The sequence below is a fragment of the Ascaphus truei genome, chromosome 9 (genome assembly GCF_040206685.1).
Source record: "Ascaphus truei isolate aAscTru1 chromosome 9, aAscTru1.hap1, whole genome shotgun sequence".
In the NCBI taxonomy this organism is placed as follows: Eukaryota; Metazoa; Chordata; class Amphibia; order Anura; family Ascaphidae; genus Ascaphus; species Ascaphus truei.
The window spans coordinates 68,903,862-68,931,690 of record NC_134491.1 but is presented as its reverse complement, the minus strand read 5'-3'; the positions used below and the strand labels follow the sequence as shown (position 1 = coordinate 68,931,690).

The 27,829-nt window shown below is 42.8% G+C and overlaps 1 protein-coding gene across 2 annotated transcripts in view; it reads left to right on the top strand.

Annotated features, from left to right (window-relative positions):
- The window catches only part of SYT6 (synaptotagmin 6), a 335,617-nt gene that overhangs the window by 268,105 nt on the left and 39,683 nt on the right, over nucleotides 1–27,829 (top strand). For both annotated transcript variants that reach the window (XM_075615333.1, XM_075615334.1), the window contains exon 4: nucleotides 23,843–23,963. In XM_075615333.1, coding sequence (XP_075471448.1) covers nucleotides 23,843–23,963 — 121 coding nt within the window. The remainder of the gene's footprint in view (nucleotides 1–23,842; nucleotides 23,964–27,829) is intronic.

The following is a 27,829-nucleotide window of genomic DNA, read 5'->3' as shown; positions in this document are numbered from 1 at the left end:
ATAACAACCAATCCTACCGCTGAAAATACATCAGGAGACCCCCCCCGAACATCGGAGAGAATTGCGGCCCAACACCCTAGAGAAAAATGACAACCGCCGCGGCACTCAGATAAATCCCCCCGGACAGACCCGGAGAGGGAAGAGTGCCCCCACTTACCTTGTTGGTCCGGGGCCGCACTGGAGCGTGGGCTGCGGACCCCCATGGTAATCCGGCGCCAACCTCCACTCCCAATGTGAAGTCACGAGGCGCCTGTTCTCGAGATGGCTCTGAGGAGACTTCGAGGAGGGGGGACGCCTCTGCTCATCGTTAAAATCATCTTACCAGACCAGAACAGCACCAAGAAGTAAGCCGCCAACTTTTAAGATGAGCTGACACAGAACACCGCCCTCCAAGTTGGTTCACGAGTCGCCTACTCCTGCGATGACTCCGAAGAGGATCCCGTCCGCCGACGGTAAGATCGGGAAACCGACTGACTCAACCCGGAGCAGCAGGATCGCTGATCTTCTAACTCCGGAGCATAAGAGGAATTTAGATCCCGGTTTTGCCCCCACCAGCCTCAATCTCCGGCTTTTCGGTCCCGCTTTAAATATGATCTCCCTCCCCCTCCTTTTGCCGGTTTCTCCGGTCCCGTGGAGCGGAGCTCTGGATTGGGAGGAGGGGGGGGGGGGGTCGGTGTCGGCATCCAGCCTTTCCGCCAACGATCCATGGACCCCGTTGCCACAGAGGACTCCCCAGTCTGTGGGACTAGGGGCGGCTAGGATACCAGGAAGACGGGCCACCCAGACTGAATCAAAGAACTTAAAATCATAAGTTAATAGTGATGATCCGGAGGTCGTGAGTAGATTAAAATAATATAACTGCTATATCTCAATTAACACCTTGCTTCCCCTCTATCCTTCCCCCCCCCTGTAACCCAGACACGCAATCGCCCCCCCCTCCCCCTTCCCCCCTTCCTCATGCATACCCCCCCCTCTTCCACCCCTCCCCCCACACACTCACATGTCCCACGTCCCCCCCCCTCTTTTCCCCCCCTCCTCCCCCCCCTTTTTTTCTCCCCCTCCCTCTCCCCCCTATTCCCCCACCCCCCCTCACCTCCCCTTCTCTTCCACCCCCCCTCCCCACCCTTACTAGCAAACCCACCTAGCACCCTACTTAAGCACAAAAACAATGGGAGAAACATACTAAGAGGAAACGAATATATAAAATAAAGTTGTATTAATCTTATTTAGTCACAAAACGATTCACAATATATCTTTAGCGCAGAGTTACATAATAGCTGTGTTATACAGAAATGGGAGATGTCTGAAATGTTTGAACTGCAACCAGGCCCACCTCATACCCCCCCCCTCCCCTCTCTCCCTCCCCTCTTTCCCTCCCCCCCCCTCCCCTCCCTATACTCCCTGTGTAGAGTTACATAATAGTTGTGCTATACAGAAATGTGAAATGCTTGAGCCGCACCTAGGCCCCCCCCCTCTTACCCCTGCTAACAAGCCTACCTAGTACCTCACATAAACGCAAAGATAAATAAGAGGGAAAAACACTAAGGAGAAAACAAACATACGAAAGAAAGTCGAACTTATCTTGTATGGTCACAGAATTGTATAAAATATGTTTTCGGCGCAGAGTTGTATAAGAGTTATGTTACACAAAAATGTGAAGTGAAATATTTGAAATGTTTTAATTGCACCTAGACCCTCCTCCCCCTCCCCACCCCTCTCCCCTCCCCCCTCCCCACCCCTCTCCCCTCCCCCCCCTCTTCCCCTCCCCTCCCCCCCTCCCCCTCCAAACCCTTCCCCTCCCCCCTCCCCCTCCCTCCCCTCCCCCCTCCCCCTCCCTCCCCTCCCCCCTCCAAACCCTTCCCCTCCCCCCTCCCCTCCCCCCTTCCCCCCCCATCCCTCCACCCCCCTCCCCTCTCTCCCTCCCCCCTCCCCCCCCTCCCCTCCCTATACTCCTGTGTAGAGTTACATAATAGTTGTGCTATACAGAAATGTGAAATGCTTGAGCCGCACCTAGGCCCTCCCCTCTTACCCCTGCTAACAAGCCTACCTAGTACCTCACATAAACGCAAAGATAAATAAGAGGGAAAAACACTAAGGGGGAAAACAAACATACGAAAGAAAGCCGAACTTATCTTGTATGGTCACAGAATTGTATAAAATATGTTTTCTGCACAGAGTTATATAAGAGTTATGTTACACAAAAATGTGAAGTGAAATATTTGAAATGTCTTAATTGCACCTAGACCCTCCTCCCCCTCCCCCCCTCTCCCCTCCCCCCCCTCTCCCCTCCCCCCCTCTCCCCTCCCCCCCCCTCCCCCCTCCTTCCCCCCCCCTCCCCTCCCCCCCCCTCCCCCCTCCCTTCCCCCCCCCTCCCCCTCCCTTCCCCCCTCCCCCCCCCTTCCCCCCCCTCCCCCCCTTCCCCCCCCTCCCCCCCCCTTTCCCCCCCCCTTCCCCCCCCCTTCTCCCCCCCTTCCCCCTCCCCCCCCTCCCCCTCCCCCCCTCCTCCTCCCCCCTCCCTCCCCCCCTCCTCCCCTCCCCCTCCTCCCCTCCCTCCCCCCCTCCCCCTCCTCCCCTCCCTCCCCCCCTCCTCCCCCTCCTCCCCTCCCCCCCCTCCCCCCCTCTCCCCCTCCCCTCCCCCCCTTTTAGGAGGAGACCTAAACATGGTCCTTAACCCTACCGAGGACAGATCAACCACAATGGGTCCCCCCCGCACAACCCCCTCCCAGATCATAGGGAAAAGGTTTAGGGGAATCTTAAGCGAGTTCTCACTGGTGGACATATGGAGGGCCCAACATCAGGGCCAGAGAGACTATACTTTTTACTCAGCACCTCACCAGACCTACTCTCGAATAGATCACTTTTTGGCCACAAAAAATGTGGTGGCGGCGACATCCGACTCCGACATAGGACCAATCACATGGTCTGATCATGCCCCGATTACCTTAACCTTGACGACCCCCTTTGAAAAAACAATAAATTACTCATGGAGACTAAATGATTCATTACTCAATCATCCTGAGATAGAAAGAGAGATCAGAGCCGCTATTCGGGACTATTTTTTTTTTAACTCAGGATCCGTCTCCTCACCAGCAATCCTGTGGGAGGCCCATAAGGCAACCATTAGAGGGAAATTCATTTCTATCGCATCCCACAGGAAAAAAGCCCGCCAAAAATTAATAAAGGAGCTTACGGATAATATCAAAATAATAGAACAATCTCATAAAACCAACCCCTCAAAAAAAATATATAAAACATTGACAACAGCCAGAGTAAAACTTAGACAAATCCAGCTGGAGGATGTTGAGAAGGCCCTCAAATGGACTAATCAACAATATTATGACAAGGGGAACAAGGCAGACAGACTTTTGGCGACTAAATTAAGAGGGGTACATAAACGGTCCCAAATCACGGCAATCAAGAGTAGGTCTGGTGAAATACAACATAGTGATAGCAAAATAGCAGCTGAATTTACAAAATTTTATACCGAACTGTATAATCTAAGATCAAAAAATGGCCGGCCTGAATCAATAGCATCCGAATTAATAGCGCAATATTTAGATAAATGTAAGCTCCCCACACTAACGGAGGAGGAAAACACAGTCCTCAACGCTGAGATCTCAAAAGAGGAACTGGAAGAGGCGGTCAAATCACTAAAAATTACTAAGTCTCCTGGCCCCGACGGGTTCACTAATGTCTACTATAAGAGATTCTTGCCAGTACTATCCACGCATCTTCTAAAGATATTTAACGATTTCATGGAAGGAAATCAAATCCCCACGTCAATGTCCCTGGCCACCCTGGCCATTATACATAAAGAAGGCAGGGACCCGATGCAATGTGGAAGCTATCGTCCAATCTCCCTGCTCAATTGTGATCTCAAGCTATATAGCAAAATACTCGCAAATAGATTAAACCCCATCTTACCGAGATTAATAGATAGTGATCAAGTAGGATTCGTAGCAGGCAGACAGGCCTCGGACAATACTCGGAAGATAATAGACATTATCGAACATGTCCATCTCACAGAGACCAAAGCACTACTCCTAAGCCTAGATGCAGAGAAGGCGTTCGATAGAATAGACTGGCTATTCATGGACCAAGTTATGTGTAAATTCGGATTCAAAGACGCATACCTAGAAGGAGTCCGTAGATTATATCAAAACCCGTCTGCAACAGTAAAACTACCAGGGGGCAGTAACCAGAGATTTGAGATCACTAATGGAACTCGACAGGGATGCCCCCTATCTCCTCTCCTCTTTGCATTAACCATAGAACCCCTAGCATCTGCAATTAGAGCCAATAGAGACATCAAAGGAATAGAAATTGGACACAGGCAGCACAAAATATCGCTATTCGCAGATGATGTCATCCTAACCCTTACACAACCCCAAACATCCCTACCTAACCTCCAAAAAGAGCTCCGGGACTTTGGAGATATCTCAGGTTATAAAATCAATAATGACAAATCGGAAGCACTAAATTTAAGCCTGCCAGAGCCAGAGGTGAAACTCCTCAAACTAAACTTTAACTATCATTGGAGCTCCTCGAGTATCAAATATTTGGGAGTAAAGATAACGAGGAACTACCAATCCCTATATCAACAAAATTATCCGACTCTGTTCCGGAAAATCAAACAAGATCTAGAGAAATGGGGAGGATATCAGATATCATGGATCGGGAGGATGATATCAGTTAAAATGAACATACTCCCTAGATTATTATATTATTTTCAGACTCTCCCGGTCCACATCCCTGGCTCAGAATTAAAGAACATTCAAAAACTAATCTTCCACTTTATTTGGCAGGGTAAGAAACCCAGAATCACCAGGACAGTTCTTTTGGCATCAAGGGGGAGAGGAGGACTTGGTGTTCCAGACATCACAAAATACTACCAAGCCGCCCAATTGCGACAGGTAGTAGTCTGGAACGCCAACCCAAACCAATACTGTTGGCTAGATATAGAATCATACTATGCCGGGACGCCTTCACTGCCGGCTTGCCTTTGGTCCCTGAGCAGGGAAGACATGCAGAACAGTAAATTTAAGTTAGGCCCAATGAGACACACATGGGAGATTTGGACAAAATGCAAATTTAAATTTAAGCTCACCACACCTCAATCCCAACTCATACCAATTTATAAAAATCCGAAATTCCCCCCTGGCTGTGAGCCCAGACAATGGGACCAATTTAAAACAAAAAATATTAGAGCGGTTGCTGACCTCCTGAGCTTTGAGGAGTTCCTGAGTTATCAACGCCTAAAAACCAAATATGAAATAGCAAGATTGGATGTCTTCAAGTATCTACAAATTCGGCATTTTATTCAAACTTTATCCCCAACGTTGAAATTTCCCCCTCTCACCAGTTTCGAGCGGCTCTGTAGAGAAACAGGCCACCAGAAAGGTCTTATAACACAAATCTACGGTGAATTGGAAAGGGCCATAGAAGCCCCTACACATGACTATATGCTGCATTGGGCAGCAGAATTGGAAATAGTTATAGACCGAGAGGATTGGGAAAGAATTTGGGAAAATGCCTCAGGAACTTCCATATGTACCACAATCAAAGAAAACATATATAAAATACTGTTTCGCTGGTATCTTACCCCAGTTAGAATAAATCAAATTTACCCCCAGGCGTCCGATTTATGCTGGAGAGGTTGCGGTCAGAAGGGGGACATGGCCCATATTTGGTGGACATGTCCGGAAATTCAAAAATATTGGGGAACAATACAAAAATTAATAGAGGAGGTCACAGACCTCAAAATCCCTATTGACCCGTTGACCTACCTGTTGGCCAGGCCCTTAGAAAATTTGGACCGACCAACAAGTAAATTAATCTCCTTAATTCTTACAGCGGCTAGATGTGCGGTGGCAGCCGCCTGGAGGAAGGTGTCTCCCCCCTCAAAACAAACGGTAAAAAATAGGGTGCAAGAGGTGATGAATATGGAGAAACTATCTGCCTTCTTGAAAAGATCCACTGACTCCTTTAACAAAACATGGGATCCGTGGCTATCCCATATGGCACCTCTACGCCACTAATCCACATATGGAAAATAAAAAAAGAGAGAGAGAGAAAGGAAAACCAGGTCAGGGGCACCAATGAAAATAGACTGAGGACACGGGAAGCAATGGGTATCCCCCCCACCCCCTCCCACCCTCCCCTTCCTATTCCCACTCTTACTCTCTGTTTCCATACTCGCGCTCCCCACATAGCCCCTGGAGGGTCAGGGGAGCGGTGAGCTTTCTTCTTTTATTTCCGGTTTCTCTAACCAACAAAAGGAGAAAATCTGTATTAGGCTGTATTATCGTTTGTTTCATGCATACTGTGAATTATCTAAATGCCTAATAAAAAATTTTGGGAAAAAAAAAAAAAAAAAAGAGTGGAATCATAAAGGAAAGCAGCCAATGCCAAGGAGATAGAGGGCCAAATGTACTTAGCGATGCTATTCCATAAGACAATTTCTAGCCTAAGAAGACACTTTGCATCCTATTGAGATGAGTGGGCTTTCAGGTGTATTTTGGTGCCAGAAGATGTCTTACGGATAGCACCACTTAGTTAATATGGACCAGAGTCCCTTTTCTGTATGCTGTGAGCCCACTTCCATGTACTGAATAAGATCCTAGTCCTATTCATTTCAACTAAACTGAACTCGTCTCCAGTTGCTGAAGTGTCTTCACAGCATGTTGAATTATAGCCATAGAGTACCGAAAAGGAGTCCAAGACCATGCGGTCTATGTATGAATGTAGTCACTTAGACGCACTATGTTTTTTGGAGACAAGTTTTGGCAAATGTAAGAACAATTTCATCATTTTAGACTTGCACCACTTCAGATATAGAGGAATTTTTTTTGGGGGGGGGAAATAAAAGACAAAAAAAAGAGAGAACAGACAGTGATACATCTCACTATAATCTGTGCACCGTGTAACTCCTCTACACCTCCTCCTACTGACACTCCCCAGGGTACAAACTGGACCAGACAGGGTCAAATTGGAGCAAAAGGCTTTGATACCTACAGTAGTTGCAGAATGAAAATGCCCCATTTGTCTTGCAAAATTGCATTGATATATTGAGGCTTATTCTATAAACTCGGATCTGTGCTGAAAGCCCCATTCTCTTCAATGGGATTTTCCAAGCAGACTGCGTGTTCCGGAGTTTATAGAATAAGCCCCATAGACCCTTATATACTGTATGCTACTCCTAACACCGTCTAGTGATCCTAATTTATCTCAGCTATTCAACAACATTGCTCATTAGATCTGTTCAATAACACTATCCATACGTTTATTATCTTGAAGCCTTCTAGAAATTTGCTGCCAAGATTCCGCACAGGAGATGGCTGCACTAAATCTTTTTCTGAGTTAACTCACAATGGAGAAGCTGTTCCATTTTAGAAGCATCCCTTAGTGCCATGTTGCTGTGGCTGCTTACATTGTGTGGTCTGTCAGCCTCACATACATCGCCAAAGTAGGATTATGATGATAAAAGTGGGTTACACGAGCTGTAATCCATTTTCCTTTAGGCATTGGAGACATAAGCGAAAAAGGCAAGTAGAAATGATTTAACTCTTTCTTGCAGAATATAAGGATAGTATTTACATTTGAGTTGCAATTGAATTCCATAGCCGTGGTTGCACCTGCATGTCTTCAACAGGTACACAAACCTGCTTCATTCTACCCCACTGGTTAAGCTCCAGACAAGAATTCTGGGTAGTGGCATGCAAGTGGATTTCACTTTTAGCTTCCGCTCCAATCTATTACTGTATGTGGATTCCCTAGAGCTTTTGCTTGTATAGAAATCAGCACCCAAAAATGTGTGGGCCATTTAGCATCAATAAAGTTGAAGACGTATTTTCCCCACTCTAAAAGGGAGTATGTTGCATTATGTATATATCTATGTATGTATGTCTTTATTTATATAGCGCCGGCAGACAGTGTACTCAGCACTTTACAAAGAGAATACCATGCAGGCAATTGTAATACGATTAGCACAGCAAAGTCGGACAAAGTCGGACAATAGGAAAGGAAATCCCTGGTGTGTTAGGAGACTCACAGAGACACCAGACGAGGGAATAAGTGCAGTAGATGGCAGTGCTTGGCCACTATGGTTGGTAGAAGTGACTGTGGGTGTGGGACAGTAGCCATGAGTCTAGGTTATTGGGATGCTTCATTTGAGAGGTGAGTTTTAAGGTTAGTCGGTATTAAATCAGATGGGTTATCACCATTAGCAGGGAAAGAGGTGGCAGGGAGGCATGGGAGAGAGCAGGCGTGTATATGGCTGGGTCCAGGATAAGGAGAGATAGGACAGAGAGGTATGAGAGAGAGAGATAGAATGAAGGAATTATGGGGGTGCTTTTTATACATTCTTATATATGTTTAGGTTTGTTACATTACACTTCAAACCATATATTTCATCTTTTTTTTGTAGACCTCACTCACATTTGGCAGCAAAGTGGTTAAAACAATTATTGGAGCATTATTATACGTACATCTCCTATCCCCCAAAATGTAAGCTGTTATCACATGAGGGCTGTATCATGAGAAAGGGTTAGAGTCGCTACACATCGCATAAAAAATGTTTATTGAAACATTAAAGGAACAATCCCTACTAGGACCAAAGTGTTCTAATGCCAATGACATGCTCGAGGGGTCACATCTGGTGACCGAAAGCTTTTTTTACCCAAATCTTACACCTTTAAGTATTTTTAAATCATTCTATCAAGTTACTGTAGTTTGTAAACATGGTGAGCTGAGACTTGGGAAGTTGTTTTCGGGCCGGTTACATTAGATCACACCATGGTTAAAGCGGCAACCCATGTGAAATTGTATTATTCCATAATTGTGACTGTTTTCTTCCCTTTTAATTTATTTTTATTCAACTCTTAATGCCATTTTTTATGAGTTTTAAAGCATCCTTTGATTTTTATAGCAGGTTTTAGCCCACTTTCCAAGCAGTGCAGGATCTTTGCCACACTTTCCTGTTTGTGATAATTTCTTGCCAATGTCCCCAGCAGTTTGAGCTGTAAACTGTAACAATAGATAATGTTACCTTAGTAATATCAGGATACATTGTAGCTGCTGAGTTACACTGACTGAAGGATTGATTGAAACTGAAAGGCGGCCATTATGTTAGTCACAATCAGGATTTTTACAGATTTATAACAGGAGCACCAGATGATTGCCAGCTTAGGTAAGAATGTACAACTAGACATTGTCACGTGCTTTACATTTAAAAATAAGAAGAAAACAAAAGGAGGGGGTGTAGTATTGCTGCTTTATTAAGGGATGGATAGACTTTTCTATTGGAGAAACCTGCAGCCATTTTCTTTGCCCCCTACCATTGACTCCTTCACTGCAGGCCCTTTATACAGTGAATTGATTCACGTTTGCGTGAATTAAAGCAGCAGCCTATGGGAATCGCTATTTGCATTATATTTTTTACTTTAATCCGTTTTTAGTTTTAAAGTCGATTGCTCTGTTCAGACGGTATATTGGGTTGAATATTAAATGGCTGGGAAGTTAACCTTAACCTGTCCCCAGAGCTCCGTGCAGTTTAAAGGTTACCATGGTAACCTCAGATGCTAGAGAGTAAGACAAATCAGGATTTTTAACACTGGAAGAACAACAGCAAAAATAAAAGAGCAGGATTTGCACAGGGGGCAAGATGTTAACATTAAATGGGTTAAACTCATATACATAAGATGGAGGCTTCCGGAAGCGATTGCTGCATTGCACTGCCTTAAACTTAAAAAACGTGTTTACACATCACGCATCCTTTTTAAACCATCTTGTCTTCAAGGGGTTGAGCGCCTAAAGTTTTCACTGTTTAATTAACTCGTTAAGCCGTCAGCCTCTTGAATTGTGAAGGGGATCGGCAGAGTGTGAAGAACGTGAGCAAGTGCTCTTGGCGGGAGCAACTGACAACAAGGAAGGCAGATGTCCAGAATTCACAGAGACCGCAGTGAGCTTAAGAGTCTTTTTAAAGCTTCCATCTGGTAAAAACGTACGTTCTTCGTGAAATTTAAATCTCACCAATGCCAGCAAGTGTGGCACATCAATTATATGCCTCCAAACTGGGGCAAAATGTATTCTAATCCTTGTTCATTTGCATCCAGCAAACTGTTGATGACAAGATGCATGCCAACTGGAATAAAGTCGCAATCTCCGATATCCTATTCTGAAAAACACATGTTTTTTTATGGTGTAATCCAGAAAAAAAAACTTTTGTAAAGATTATTACAGTCTACTTGACTTTTCTAAACAAAATTAATTAAACTAATAGCAAAGATTTGTGGCTCTAATTTTTGGGGAAATGAACTACACATTTAATTTTTTCCTCTGAATGGAGAAGTGTTTTCCCACTCTGTCTGTATGAGACTCAATCATGATAAGGGGAAGCGGAGATAGGCGGGATTACTTGTGCAATCACTTGGTAAATACACTGGGGCCTATTTACTACGTGCTGAAAACAGCGTTTTGGTGAAAATCACATTTTAAATTGCGCTTGTGTGCACTCAGGTACAAGTCTAAAATTTCTCAGTCAGTCATCACCATCAGCGTAAAAATTAGACGATTTTTAGGATGCACAGAAATGGACTGTGCTTGGTGTATAGATATTAGTGGGATGTACTTAAATTAATACGCCCATGAAATAGTGTGTCAAAATTATCTGCCAAGTTCGACTTGACATAAAACCCTAAAAACAAAAAACTAAAAAGGAATTGAGAGAAGTGCACAGCTTTTTAGTGTAAATCCTTTGTTTTCATAGATGCAGTAGGAAAGAGTATTGAAAATACAAAGTGAGATAAAAGCGCAGAATTAAGTTGCTATGTATCAACCAAAAATGTTATTTGACATAGGAGGGATGTTTCATTATACAGGTTCCCAAAATGTTTTATAAGCAAAGTATGGCTTTTATAAATAATATTATGCAAATAATTTAAATTTACCAAGACTCCTAAATAAACCCTAACCCTAATACACAATTCTGTTTAATTTAAAATCGTATCAATCAGGTATTCAAAATGATGCAATGCATCCAAAACCATTAGAGCACGAAGTCTTTATACATACAACTCACATTGTTACAAAGGCTTGTATTACTTTGTAGCACTAAGATTGTGGAAGTGGTGCTGTGCACCACCGCACGCTCAGTCCCGCTCAGTCCCGCTCAGTCCCGCAGTGACGGCTTCTGCATTAGCAGCACGGACTGACAGAGCGCACGCTCAGAACCACAAGTAACCCCATCTACCATATAAGGATCATCCGGGGTTAATCGGAGGATCTCCTGGGTCTGCGTCTATTCGACCTGGGGACTGAGCATGCGGTGCACCGGCATGCTGGTGATGAGCTACAGACCGTGGAGCCTTTCTAGCTATGACGGAGACAAACCATTGAGTATTGCACTCACAAATGCTTGCTGATACCCAACGTTTTTGAGTGCAACCATTAATGTTTATAACTGCATATTAAATTGTCTAAGTTTTATTACACTAGGAGAGGGCACCTCTCTTTTTTACACATATATATATACCTCAAATATCACTGGACCTTGGGTGCAAAAAAAGAACAAGAGAGAGAGTTAAATATGGTGAAATGATGCACTCGCACTTTAAGGGCTTGTTTTTAAATTCTCTATGGTTTGGTAGCTGTACATTATGTTCGCTCCCATCCAGGTAATCTCCTCGTTACCTCACAGAGAAAGGAACACTTCAAAGATTACTTGTTTTTCCTTTGGTCTGGTCCGTTTGACACACTGACTACATTTGTCGACAGATTGCTAACTCGGATTAGATTGAGCAGTGCGAATTTGTCACCAAGGCTGGGGCCATGGTACCGCAGACCATGCGGACGCGTCCGTACGCTGAGTGAACAGACTGCCTTAAGGCAGTGTTCGTGTCCATGTGGGTGCGCGCGAAAGCGGGGTGGGGGGGGCGCGCGTTGTGCAAGAAATCAGTTCAAACTGATTTCTTGGCGTTACAGGCCAGTCACGTGAGCGGTTTGCCCAATGAGGGTGAACCAGCTCTGTGAAGTCACTGGCACGCCCATAGACACGCCCACGGACAGCGCATGCACCATGGTCGAAAAACGCACATGCTTCAAGCAGGTGACGTCACGGCTGCTCACCTCCACACGGGCGAAGGCACCATGGCCCCAGCTTAAGACTTTTCTATTTACTTAAGAGCAAAAATTGCAAAACAAAGTATATTGCAAGACGACTGACAAAAACATATTACTGCATGCAGAGTTGCCACCCACTGTCCCTTAAAAAGGGATTACCTTGCTCTCAGATGGTGAAAATGGTGAGAATTAGTGATGACCCCCTTAACCGGAAAAAGAATGAGTACAAAATGAAGAGAAAGAGGGTATACATCCAGTCCAGTAAAACAAAGCATTGAGAAAGTCTTGAGACTAGGCCATTCGCTATGTACTAACACTGCACAAAGTGGAACTACTGTACTACTTGTTATCATCACTAACAAGTTTAATATAGCTTTATCCCACTGAAAATATCTTAAACACTGGCACATTGTATCTGCTGACCCTCTGTACCTATATAAAAACAAAGGTTTGTTGCAGTACATTAAGGATAGATTGACTTCCAATGACCCTGTAAACAAATACTAAAATCTATTATTTAAAAAAAAAAACTAATAATGGTGTTTAAGTGCACAGGTTGCATTACTTGCCACAGTCTAATTCTGGGCAAACGCTCCTATCATCCATAGAATGGAAAATATAAATAATTAATCATCTTTCCTGCAACTCTTCACACGTCGTACACTGTACATCATCAAGTGCCCGTGTAACCTTGTATACATGAAAAACTAATATATAGGTGAAAGAATGGTTAGCCCTTCATCAATCCAGCATTAGTGTAGCAGCCCTTAGAGATGGGACTTCCGATCAACCGGCAGACATTTTGTAAATATAGGACATTTGCATTCTTTGTAGAGATGTATGGTCATTGACTGCATTAAGAAAATGCGTCGATGGGGAAATCAATCATTAAGAAAACAAGAAGAAAAGACAATCCTTTGGACGAGATGCACACATCTAGATCATTGTTTATTTATTCCATTATTGGGTTAATGATCTGCTATGTAAAGTAAAACAACTTTTAATAATAAAATCACAACAAAAGAATTAGAACAGAGCCTCCTGGTAATGACCAAAAAAAATGTAAAAAATAAATTATACTGTAAATTGTACCAGTGAAATGCGTGACAAGTAAAGTGAGGTAAAAAGTTATACATGTATTAACAAAAAACAAAAAGGGATAATAAAATACAGGGTCTCAGAGCATGAATTACATATATACTAGTGAGGGGTCTTCCACCCAGTGTATTGATATATTTCGAGGTAAAATTAGCCTATGTCAGACCTTAATTGTGGCTCAGTAAGGGGCCCAAGTTCTGACACAGTGCGCATATGATTGCCAAAACAGGGTTAATGTCCCTGAAGTTGCTATACCTCTCAGAGTTGGCTGACTAGAAAAACTCTCAGATGGACACTTAGAAGCCATTAGATGGAGACACTGTTCAAAATAAGCTATTTATCTTCTTCTTTTTTGAATATCTGCCATAACAACATTAGTGCTATCATTGTATCCAAACAGTCCATTCCGGATTCCGAGATTGCCATAGAAATGCAATAAAAGGATTTCCTCAGGCAATACAGACGCCACCTCACAAGAAGCCGTAGTTATAGTGAAATGTATGTAGGGCAGCATCATCACGCTTAGGCCTCGTCCAGGGTGGCGCTGTGCAGGCGCTCATGCTCACCACAATGAGACACATTGCGACAATGTGTGTGGCCAGCGTGAGCGGGTGGGCGCTGTGACGATGGAGAGGATTTGGCCCGGGATTAAAGGGGTTACACCCCAATTGGCCACCCTCTAACCTCACCAGGGATACAAGGGGTTAACTGGGCTGAGGCCCAGACATGTGATTTAACCCTTGTCATAACCTGAAAATGTATATTCCCTGTTCCCCCATGTTTTATTGTTAATCAGTGTCTGCATCACACACACACTGGGATCCATCCGGGAGCACAAGGGTTAATAGTGGTATAGTGATTATAGCCCTTTGTGTAACTTTCCCGCCTTTTCAGACACCATTTTGCAGGTTCCCATAGGCCGCCATTAGGGCTCAATGCATTTCAATAGAGAATTGTGCTGTTTTAGTCCTGTTTCCTGTAAAGACCAGCAGGTGGCGTCAGAGAGGGAGAGCGGCGGTTTCCCATTGAAAGTCAATGGGCCCATTGACTTCAATGGAGATTCCTCGAGGTAACTTTCGAAGAACAAGTTAGCAGCCATCTAGACCGCAAACCGCAAAGCGGATACAATGTCCTTTAAAAGAGTTAAAATCACTTGAGTCAAGTTCAACGTTAATTGGCGTGGGAATAAACTGTTCTGGGGGCCCTAGAAATAAAATTATTTTTGCCCCTAGTTCCTAGGCTTCCCCCCACTCGACCACAACCGGGTCCCCGAATCCTGGACTCCCGATAAGGGTCGAACCGAGAAGAGCGGGTCGCGCCATAGGCTTCAATGGCGGCGGCAGAAACAGCTCCGAAAAATGACTAAGTGTGAAATGCTGTAATTTAGGAATCCATATCTCCGGTTCCGGAGGGACCAGAGGATCAAGGTTTGGGGTATCTGTAGTCACTGCTCCGGCATCACTGCAGAACCATCCTTGACCCTCTTGGACCAACCCGATGGAGTATGGACCCCCTTGAAAGTTCTGGACTTTTATCATTGATTCCAATGGGAGAAAAACCGCATGGTGAAAAAATGACTAAGTGTAAAATGTTGAAATGTGTAAGTCCATATCTCCGGTTCTGGAATTCCCAGAGGGATGGGATTTGGGTGACATGTAGCCAAGGTTCCGGCTTTAATGCATGCCCATTTCCAGCCCCCTCAGACCAACCAGACGGAGTATGGACGAATGTAAAGATTTGTAGATTTTCTCATAGACTTCAATGGCGGCGGTTCCCCATTTAAAGTCGATGGCAGGAAACCCCATTGACTACAACGGCGGAGTTGCTCCATTGAAACCCATGGCGGCGGAGCCCGTTGTTTTCAATGGGGATTTAGTGAAAAGCTGAGATTTCTTTTTAGCGGAGATTTTTGTATTAAAGTGAAAAATGATTTAATGTGCATTTGTGTATCTCCGGTTCCGAAGGTCATAGCAAGTCTCTTTTTGGACCATATGGTGTCCCAGTTCTGGCAATGAGAACTGGGAAGTTTGGACCTGGTAGACCCAACTGAACCGGATATTTTAATACGTTTATGTTTTATGTTTAATACTGTGTCCCAAGGTATGGACAAAGACCCAGAGGAAATTCGTTTGCATACCAGGATAGCAGATGGCCCTAGGGGCGACCCAATGTCTAGGACGTAAGTATTGTTCAAAGGGTTTTGTCACCCCCCCCTGTTTACCTGTGGGCGGAGCAGGCTCAAACCAGAGCAGTTTTTAAGTGCTCCATTTAACACCTTCCAACAAAGGTTTTCCTGCCAGAAATCCAAATGGGTAGATGGGCTGGCATTCCATTTACATATGTGGGGCTACAGAAATGAGACCCCAGAGTTCTTCTGCGCCTGTGTCAACTAGCAGGGGGGCATGTATCAAAATGTATTCCCACGTTAGTGAGTGGCTGGAGGTAATTGCAAACCAATCACAGGTACTTATGTTAAGGATAGAGGGACAAAAGGTTTATAAACTGCTGTCCACCCTATATCCTTGTTCTTCATGTGTTCATTATCTTCATTGTCTTCATGTCTGCATGTCATCAGGCCTGTGTCTTTATGCAAGGTCTTGGGATGATGCAGGTTTTGCTGTATGACTACCAGTCCCGATGGGACTGTTTTCATCATTGCCATCTTTAAGTAAGTGTCTATATTTTGCTGTTATTTGTACATTTTTGTGTGTTCACCTTTATCAAGGAATAAATTACATTTTATCATATCTAAGTCTCGTCCCAGTTCAAACCCAGGTATATATATATTTATATATATTTTTGGTGTAAATTACAGCCTGTCATAAGCTACCGTGACAGGCGCGCCTGCTCGGCGTTTAGCTGCTTGCCGAGCAAGCAAATTTGAATTTGCTGCTCGCAAGCGCGTCACGTGAGCAGTTCGCCCAATGAGGGTGAACCAGCTCCGTGACCTCGTGGCCGTGCCCCCAGACGCACATGCGCACCTAGCCGGCCACGAATTGCCCGTCCAAGCAGGTGCAGGGCACCTGCGCCAGCGCGCCCGTTCCCTACCTGGCCGAGGCCTTAGACGTCATCTCTGACACAACTAGTAACAGGGTCTGAGATTAGCAGGGGAGACATTTAGCGTATCTGCAGAATGTCTTCTCCCTCTGGTATCCACAATTGCAACTGCTACTTTGTTTGAGTTCATCAGATACAGGAGTATTAGTTTGCTGCGGTTATACCTACTCCAATTACAAAATTAAGTTGCTAATCAGGCAACATTGTGGGGTTAAGTTAAGCTATTCAAAGTTATTTACTGCCTGATTCATATATTGGTTTCTCTTCACATTAGGCAGTCACAGCACTGCTCCCACAGCCCAGCTCACATTAGAACTGCTAGGAGTATTATCCTATACAGGCATACCCCGGTTTAAGGACACTCATTTTAAGTACATTCGCGAGTAAGTACATATCGCCCAATAGGCAAATGGCAGCTCACGCATGCGCCTGTCAGCACGTCCTGAACAGCAATACCGGCTCCCTACCTGTACTGAAGCTGTGCGCAAGCGGGGAGACTATAGAGCCTGTTACATATGCGTTATTTACATCAGTTATGCACGTATAGGACGATTGCAGTACAGTACATGCATCGATAAGTGGGAAAAAAGGTAGTGCTTCACTTTAAGTACATTTTCGCTTTACATACATGCTCCAGTCCCATTGCGTACGTTAATGCGGGGGATGCCTGTATAGCAGTTGTGGGGTATTCTAAGCCAGCTAACACCAACGTGTATAACAACCACAGGAGCATTAACCCTTTCTTAGGAATCACATATGCTTTTACCAAGATCCTGTGCTAGTTGCCTAAAATGCAATAAGAGGCCGACATAGATGACTTGTGCCTCCAAGAGCCCATTTCACATTAGGAAAAATGGGCTATGAACCCAAAACTAGTGCTCAAGTACTGCTGGCACAATTAAATCCTTAAAAAATTAATTGGATGAAGTGGGACAGAAGAGCTGTGTATTCACATAAATAACCACGTCCCATATAGTGGCGTGGAAATGCATACAGGCTGGGGGGAGGGGTATAAAGGAAGGAGGAAAACGGAGCCACTGAAGTGCCAGCCGTAAGGTGAGGAGCCCTGCAGACCCCAACCCTCTCTACAATCCCACAGCCCCACTATACCTGGTGTCACACAGAGACTGGAAACACGTGCACCATTTAATCCTCGAGGATAAGGCGCTGACAGGAGAGAAAACAGCTGTATGTCCATCCGTGATGTAAGCGTGCTCCAGCTAAGGTAAGTAATGTAGGAAAAATTGGTCAGATTTGGCGGTGCACTGCTAATACAAACTACCAAACGCAGATATACATAAACAAGCGCTACTCTGACGCGGTTTCATTCCGGAACGAAATGCGTCAAGAGTAACGCTTGTTTATCTATATTTCCGTTTTTTCTAATTAAATTGTCTTTTTCGTCAACTTGCAGTACGTATTAGCAGTACACCGCCTTCCGGCCATTTTTCTCCATTTCACATTAGAACTGCTAATGGCATTTTCCTGTATAGCAGCTGGGGGCTATTCATGTCAACCAACACAGAGCTATAGCAACCTCAGGGAAATAAACCCTTACGTGGCAATTATATGTGCACTGTGTCAGAACTTGGGCAACTTACCTAACCCCAATTAAAGTCTGACATGATGTAGGCTAATTTTGCCCCTAAATATATCAATACACTAGTTGGAAGACTTCACACTAGTATATCTTCCAGTCATGCTCTGAGACCCTGTATTTTATTATCCATTTTTGTTAATAAATGTATAACTTTTGAACTCATTTACTTGTCGCTAATTTCACTGAAATACTTTAGAATGTATTTGTATCGTTTTTTGGTCCTTATCAGAAGGTTCTGTTCTATTTCTTTTTGTTGCAATTTATTATTACTAGTTACGTTCTATTTACATAGCAGATCATTAACCTAAAAATTGAATAAATAAACAATTCTCTAGAGGCGCGCATCTCGTGAAAAGGATTGTCTTGCCTCTGTTGTCTTCGTGTTTACACGCTTCCAAGGAAGACCAATCCAGAGGTAGCACCCTCTCCTTGATTCCCTCAAGTAGAGCGGGGTATTTCATGTTTGTGTGCATCTTGGAAATAGATCATTGTTTCTGAGACAAAAGACTTTTTTTAAATATATACGCTAGATACCTCAACCTCGCCATGTCTTGCTTTTTGGATAAAAAGTAATTGTCATGTTCTTTTCGATTATAATGCCCTAGGACAGAGTGGTAACTCTCAATGTATTACTTCCTGGTAAAACATTTTATAAATAAATAGTGATTTTCCGGTTTTCTCATTTTCCCTTTTTTTTTCTAGTACTGGTTCTGATCCATTGCTGTGTTAAATTCAGTTTTGTTTTTTCTAAAGCATTATGCTGCTGTCCTTGCTAGTGGTTTCTGTTTAGCTGTTTGCCTCTATACCCCAATGCCGGTGTTCCAGTTCCTCTTAGGGGCCAATATGTTGATTCTGCCCCATGCGTGAGGTCTGGATCCTCTGGTTGATTTAAAGGGATACTGTAAGGACTCATGTTAACTTGATTATAATGAGCAGTTTTCTCATTTTCATGGTACTGGGTTTGCTTCAGTTACTATACTGGCACTGAACAAGAAAATATGATTAATGTGCTTTTTGCTTTATATAACACTCCAGAGGGGACCAAGGCGTCGGGCTATTCATTGTTATATGGAGAAATAAACACATTAATCATTTTTTTTTAGCTTGTGTCAGTATTGTGACCACTTCTTTGATCTGACATACTGTACAGTATATTTCAATATGTATGTGTTCAGAAAAAAAAGGGACCCCTTTTAGTTGTCATACAGTATCTTGCAGAAATATCACAAAATGTTCATGAAAATGTTAGCAATTATAGGTCTGTCACAGTAGATTATTACATTTAAGAATTATTTGATAATCTAATAAATATTCTTTGGAATTGGTGATGGCATGATGACCTCATCAAGTGCATAGTTACAAAACGGTGTTTAGTGAAGAAGACAAGCACGTTATAAAGTGCTTGAGACAGAGCAAGAATTATTGTCCAAAACGGTTACTTAAAATGTTTTCTGATAAAGGACGGTCGCTAGGAGGACTAAAAAAACAAATTCATAAAACAACGTATCGTTCAGGAGTGGGAGCAAATGGATCAACGCGTTATTCATTATGCAATCAGACAGTGGCGTTCTTGTATGCATTTCAGCAAAAGGAGAGGGGCAGTGTGTGTATATATATATATATCAATGTAGCAGTTAGCACTCCTGTACTCAGATGTAAAGATAGTGCATATCGCATAAAAATAAAATATCGCAATATTACCTGTGGGTAATGAAGAGACAGCACTCAAGGACAAGGAATAAATCAAAGTGTATTGATGAAACATATACACAAAACCAACGTTTCAGTCCCATAGGGAAGGTTCCGCTACCGGACCGAATCGTTGGTTATGTGTATATGTTTCATGAATACACCTTTATTTATTCCTTGTCCTTGAGGGCTGTCTCTTCATTACCCACAGGTAATATTGCGAGATATATATCTATATCTATCTATAAGATTAAAAAATGCTGGGTGCACTCAAATACAGCAGACTATATAAAAAAAATAAGAGAAACTATACTTCACAGTAATTGAGGTGCAGCGGGACAGGGAACGCCAAACCAGTCCAGTAAATGTATTGAAACATAGGGCAACCAACGTAACCTAGAGCACGTACGTTTCAGACCCACACAGTCCTTTCTCAAACTCTGAGCTCGGACTGTGTGCGTCTGAAACGTACGTTGCTCTAGAAACAAAAACAGAAAGGCCCAGCACAACATACAAAGTGAAACAACATATCTAGGTTGCTCTAGGTTACGTTGGTTGCCCTATGTTTCAATAAAAAAAATTTTTTAATCTGGAGAGTGCTGCGGACCCTTTCTTTGAGATGTATATCTGTATATCTGTATATCTGTATTTCTGTATATCCCAACAAGAGCACTCGGGTTACCAGAAAATTGAAAAACTATTTATTGAAGACAGAAAAATAGCTTAAAAAACACAGGTCCCCTAAAAAACCTCCAACGGACATCAGATATACTGAACAGAATAAAGTGCCAAATGCAAAAATACAGGAAATACATTTGACACAGAGAAAAATAATTCTCTGTATCACCAAGACCGTCCGTTCATGAAATGTGTGGCAAGAAGGTGGAACAAACAACCTCACAACTGTAAATCAAAGGCACAGCATCAAAAATGCAAATAATCTCAAAGGTAAATGAGTAGCATAATGCAGCTACATGGCAACAGAATAACCATGGCTAATAATTGGCAACAGGTCTGCGTCATGCATAAAAAACACCAAAGAAAGGCATATATGCAATAAATATGCCTTAATAAAGTACAGTAGTGTATGAAACACGTAGGAGAACTGTGTACCTCCTTTTTTTTAACCAAGCTTCAACACATTTTTCTTGTTTTGGACCCTACTCCCTTGGCGGTGACCTGCTTTTTCTTCATTATAGCTATAAATAGCCTGGTACAAAAATGTATGAAGAGAACCTGAGAAGAATTGATAATATACCAAAACAAAGTATATCCTGAGGGCTTAAGCCCAGCGTCCATTAAGTACCCAGAAGATGTATGTGTCTAAACAGCAGAGTCCTGTATACCTCCAAGCATAAAAAATTCCAATGTATTGAAAAGAGGGTTGTGCAGCAATGAAGCCCCTGATATGGGTATTGAAATCCAATAGAAATTAAGATACGGTACACATTAAATCAGGGTAATGTTAAGTTATGGTGGGTAAAAAGTGACATTAAAACCTCCACCGTAAAGCTTACAGCAAATGGAAATATTACTGTGTGCTCATTTGCATGTCTTAGACAGGTCTGCAACCCCGCCTGTTACCATTATCACCCAGAACACAGCGCTTCCACTGCAGCAAGGGACTCTGGGAAATTACATGCAAATGAGCACAGTGCCACCTTTTGCTTCAAATCCATTTTGACATGGACCCCTATAAGCTTATGCTTGTTGCATTGCACAGCTTTTCAGCAACACTTGGGTTAAGATGCATAGCCAGTAAACCCACCCACAAACGGCTGTTTCGACCGCAAATAAATTGAAATTTTCTGAAGGGGAAAAAGAAAAGCCTCTATTCAGTGCCTTGATGGGATTATCATTCAGGAAAATGTCAGAGAGATTAACAATATGATTTCTGTCAGGCTGATTGACTATTGTCTGCGTCGTCTGGGACAGCGTTTGGGCCTCTCCCTGTATGACCAAACGTCTGTTTCTTAAACCACCAGCCCACCTTTCCTCTTCGAGTCTTCTCCTTCCTGCAAAAAGGGGATAGTTGGGACACCCTGATCTAAAAAAAAAACCAGTTCTGTCATTGTCAGGTCTAGAAATGTTAAGTGTGTCTGTCTCCTCTCCCTTATCGTTTGAGGTACCCCAATCTGTGGAAGATTATTGATGGTATGGCCTTACTTTTTTGGCAGTTTGATTATGCCTATAAATCTTACCCTCCTTATAGTCTTTAGTATCTCTTAAAAATGTACGTTGCTTTCTGTCTTTCAACTCTTTCATAAACTTGTCAACACTATTTTTTTTATTTATTCTCATGGTTGACACACTCAGTATTTTCTCTCCATTTGTCAGCCTCTTTTAGTTGTACACTTAATTCAATGTTCACCTTTTTCAATGTATAATTTTTATATGCAGTCAACTTCATTAATGAAGTAGAACAGTGGCTGAGTATTTTGTCCCAAGCCTTTAAAAATTCCTCATCAAGATATTGATGGGAAGGTGACAAGTTAAGTCTCAAACCTCATGAGATAAGGTTGGATTTAATATAATTCTTTAAACTTGACACCTCCCACCACAATCTTGCTTGTTGTTTGTATATTTTATCAAGGTTAGCAAAATAGCTGTTAATATTACTTATGGTTGGGTCTAAAGGGTCCCCCTCAGGGGAGAAAATAGTGGCGGCTTCATTTAGCCAAAGGGAGAGATCGGGTTGAGCTGATAACAAACCATTCATGTTACCAATTAATTTAATATTTAAAACCAGAGACATAACATAAAACACAGACAAAGCTCATTGCACATCCAATAAAACTTATACACGGTACAGTGCCTAAATATACATGTATAGATAACTAATAAATAAATGGTCTTTTAGTTTAACATTTTGGGCAAATAGTTGTAAGCCCTTGAGCCAACTGCACAGCAGACCACGTTTCAAGGGTCCCTAACACTAATATAGATTCTTAATAACCTGTGCAATACCAGGAAGAATGATTTATAATAAATCTGTCAATATTAGTTGCAAAGTTCTAAGTCTGATTGAAGCTTTTATTAACCTGTACATTACCAGGAAAAGCACTCTGTATTAGATTTGTCACAATCACACTGTAAGCAAGCAAGTTCCCCTGAGAGTGGGAGATGCCATGAAGTGAGCTTTTAACCATTTAAATGTGGGAGGGAGTGAGCTTCAATTAGGTAGGAGGTTGCCACCCTCCAATCAGCTAAGACTAGCTGAAGAAGAATTATAAAACATACAGAACACCTACAAGCTCATATTGAACCCCCAAAATAACCACAACATATATATAAGCATATAAGTTTCACAGAGGAGTGCTACTGAGCATGGCGATATATATATTTAAAACCAGAGACATAACATAAAACACAGACAGAGCTCAGTGCACATCCAGTAAAACTTATACATGGTACAGTGCCTAAATATACATGTATAGATAACTAATAAATAAAATGGTCTTTTTATTTGTCTGTGTTTTATGTTATGTCTCTGGTTTTAAATATATATATTGCCATGCTCAGTAGCACTCCTCTGTGAAACTTATATGCTTATATATATGTTGAGGTTATTTTGGGGGTTCAATATGAGCTTGTAGGTGTTCTGTATGTTTTGCAATTAATTTAATAATATACAAATATTAGTAGCGAGCTGGGAGTAGAAATGAACTTAGTTCACAAATATCACGTAATACTATGGGTAAGGAAGGGAGGGAATGGGGGGGGGGGGGGGGGAGGGAAGGATTAAGGAAGAAAAACTCTGCTTCAGCCTAGTAGGTAAGTATAATGTATAAACACTGTGGTGCGATAGGGATAGTAGATGTACCTAGTACATAAAGAAAAAAGAAATCCCTTTAGAATGCACTAGCAATACGATATGGTGAGTAATTCTTACAAACCTTTATTGGTAGTATTAAAATTTATTTAGATAGGACTGGTAGTAATACGTCCATGACCAATCCTAGTAGATAACAAACTAAGCATAAATACTTCCCTAACCCTTCCCTCCCTTCCTTACCCATAGTATTACGTCTTTACTGAGTCCTTTTTTTTCTTTACTAGGCCCATTTTCATGAGTTTTACCTCTACAATGAGTGTGCACACATACACACATACACACATACACACATACACACATACACACATACACACATACACACACACACACACATACATATATATATACATACATATATACATACATATATACATACATACATACATACATACATAGTAACTTACGCTCCCCAAGATGACTAATACGTTTTCATTTTATTTTTTAAGGAAAGTGTGGACCTTGGAGAAAGTATGTTCTCTCTTTGTTATCTACCCACTGCCGGGCGACTGACCTTAACAGTAATTAAATGTAGGAACCTTAAAGCAATGGACATCACTGGCTACTCAGGTACGTATGATCTGCAGGTGGGACACATGAGTCCTTTCTAATTATGCTTGGATAATGCTTGAGGTTGTTCAAAGAGGGGTTAACAAAACAGGGTGTTTACAGGCGGATCAGTTGGTGCTGAACCACACTATTCTCCGCTCTGGGGACCCCCAGTATCTGAGAAATGTGCTTTTAAATGTTCTTGAAATAAAATCAAGATGATCACCAATAGGAAGCCACAATGTCATGCCCTGTTAATTGTATCAAATTTTCTATTGGACAGCGGACACAGGGCCATTTTAAAATCCCGAAAGGAATAAGAAAACTGGAAAGGGGTAAAATGGTTTAAAACCGGTGGCTACCCAGAGTTAGGAATGGTGCAGTTCCACTCTGGAGGACCCAAGGTTATGTTGCTGTGAACAAATGGGTACTGTAGCTGCATCAAACGCATCTTTAGAAAAAGGTGCCAGTTACTCACACAATCCAATTTCCTTTCCAAGAATACCTTAAAAATGTACTGACTTCTAAACCATTGTAATTTGCTAGAGGAGGAGGGACTCTGCGGTTATTTTCTTCCTCCCAAGTCTCAGCTCACCATGTTTACAAACTAAAATAAAAAAATTATTTTTGAAAGAAAAAAAAAGTGTACATGACCTAAATTTAAATCCCTAAATATGTAAATGCTATCATTCTATTTTGATCCTGTGAGAGACTGCCTCTTTAAACGTCTGTCTTTAGTTCACTTTAGTTATAGGAAAGGTGCAATCCTATTTAGCCGTCCAGAAAACAGCCTCGTGTAAGAGAATTTACATCTAATCCCTCAACAAATCTAGCCATGCCAATAGCAAATATTTGACAGCTTTTATTTTGGGGGGAAAATGACAAATTCCGTTTCTTAGGGACCTCTTAATGGGGGCGGGTTTGTCAATAAAGTATTGTCTTTACCCATAACTCACCATGTCCTTCTCAGAAAGCCAATAAAGATAAGTGGAAGGGGGCAGATGGGTCTCTGTGCAAACTTTTGTTAAACACTCTTGTGACATCACAAAAAAGGAAAAAGCCAGATGCGTACAAAAAAAAATGTAAAACAACAGATTATACGTGAAGTCTTCTTACACATTTTATAAAGGTTTGTATTATATTTTACTACTTAAATTTTGATGCACATATTTGAAACAAATATAATGTAAGTGCATGGGCTGCACAGTGGCATCAGAAAAAAGGGAGCAGCCAGAGGAAATCAAACCCCTCCCAAGCCTTAGGCTAAGGCCCCGCTGCACGCACCCTCCCAGCCGCCCCCAGGCTAAAGTCCCGCTGCACGCACCCTCCCAGCCGCCCCCAGGCTGAGGACCCGCTGCACGCGTCCGCACGGCTGTCTTGCTTGCCGGCGGCGTGTGCAACTCACTGCACCGCGATCTGCGGTCTTCAGGAAACTTTTTTCGGAGCGGGGGGGCGTGGCCACACGGGTTGGGGGGGGGGGCGCGGCCATGACGTGGGGGGCGCGAAAACCAAAACAAAGCAGGGCTCACAGCTGGCTTGCCATTGGTTGATGGGAGCCAGTCTATGATTGGTCCCTTCGCGTACCATGTGACGCGTTGCCGCACGGGAACACCATTCTCTGGTATCCCCTGCTGGCTGACGCGTCACAGTACGTCGTCAGTAGGCAGTGAGGAGGGACTGGGACCGGATCGTGAGGTTAAACCGCAATGGTGAGTTGCGCTCACGCCGCCGCCGCCGCCGCAGCGGGTCCCAGCCCTTAGAGTGAACTCACTATGTTTGCAAACTAACTTTAAAAAGGATTTAAAATACTTACAGGTGTCAGATTTGGGTTAAAAAAAAGGCGCAAATGACCCAGATGTGACCCTTTAAACACGTCAGTGACATTAGTTCACTTTCTCCCAATAAAAGGGCTCTCTCATTGTAACCCTGTGGGTGCCTTTTTTACATACCTATTACGCCCCGGGGCCTGACACTCCACGAGCCACATGACAAAGTACCTATGTCATAATCTAGTTGCTCGTTTAATTAGGAGAGATCGTGTTTTGCACATATGCGATCTGTCAGAAAGAGGAGGATCCCCACCGTTTCCCGGCATTAGTGCCGCAGCGATCACGTGGTCCCGAGTGCCGGGCGGGCCGTGGCACTCTGGTGCGGCGGCCCCACCAGCACTCAAACGGTTAAAGAAAACATACTGTCTGGTTATATGAAGGTCCATACAGCTTTATCCCAAAGACCAACGTGCAGAATTCGCTGAGATCTGAAACAGTCCCACTATTCTGTCCTGAGCCTTAGAAAATTCCTCCTCCGAAAAATGAACTCAGCTCTGAGGATTACTGGACCCTAGCCGTGTATTCCAGGAATCGTGCTGACAAGCGGCAAGTAGAAAAAGCAGCAACAATGTTTATTTATTTGTCTCCTTGAGCGATTTGCTGACAAATGATGCTGCCATAAACAGTGGTTACACACAGTGTGTCATGGATTGATGAGATAATTAACTTAGGGGATAAAAGTGGAGCTGATTACTTTGTGCAACCAAGAAAATCAGTCTCTCTTAATCCAAGACCTTAATCTTCCTTTACATTGGTTTTTATGTCTCAAGGTGGCTTCTCGGCTTTACTCGGCTTATCTGTCATTGATGCAAGCCACACTAGGCCATGCTAAGCATATTGGGACATATTTATTAAGCAGTTTTCTGCCATAAGACATCTTCTGGAGCTGGTAGACAATTTACAGCCCATTAAGTCAATGGTCTCTAAGGTGTCTTATGGTACAAATCTACTTAGTAAATATGGCCAATTATAGCCCATTGACTGTTATTGGCTTTAAGGTGTCTTATTTCCTAGCACTGTTTAGTAATATGGCCCACAATGGGGTCAATGGGGTTATGGTCGGTAAGAATCCCACAATACATATTGCAAACACAAAGGGTTCTATTTCCCACAGTCTCCCAGCTTCAGAACGGGGGCATAACCAGTGCAAAAAACATCACTGCACATCAAAGAAAACGTATCCTAATGAATGAAACAGCAGCTTTTCCTTTGATAAATCTGGAGTTGTCCTGGCAGTGTTGCAGTTGGAGACTACTAAATAGCCCTTAATAAGTGTATTACTATTGTACAATCTACAATGCATCTAGGCAATTTTAGAGCAACGTTAACACACAATGGAGGCTTTGGGGGTTATTTACTAAACAATCCTGCAAAACCTGGGGGAAAAACCGTGCACACAAACAGCACCATATTAAAAAAAATACATGATATTAAATCAGACCTTATTGTTTAATAAATCTCGTGAGCGTTTTTGCTCCAGTTTTACCTGGTATTGTGATACAGTCATAATAGCATAACTTTTATCTTGTGTCTCTCTGCTTCAACGTATCAAGGTCTTGTTTCACTTTTTGCCCCATGTGCATCAGCTTGTACTTTGGGGAGTGTCAAAAGGAGGAGGTACATGATGCACAGATTATAATGAGACGTATCAAATAGGGCACCTCTGTGCATCAATTTCTCCCGTCGGCATCAAAACACCTTGTTTAGCACAGGGTGCCACGTGCACGTTTAATTAACAATTATGTTACGTATGATGCAGCGTGGAGCAGACAATGGTGGAAAGCATCAACACTAATATTTGTGTTTTCAATACATTGGCAACTGTAGGGTTAATACGAGTACATAACGCACATAGGCGCCTATGCACTAAGCAGTATTAAGCCATAAAGCACCTTACCGCTTATTCAAGTGGGTGAACCATATGGCACTGTATTGCTTGGTACAATTACTATATATAATCCCAGGTGATAAATTGCAGCAAATGTAGTTTGTATATTTTTATTGATGTTAGCTCATTGTTTAGGCAATTGTATTCATGTGAATATTACTAAATAGTCG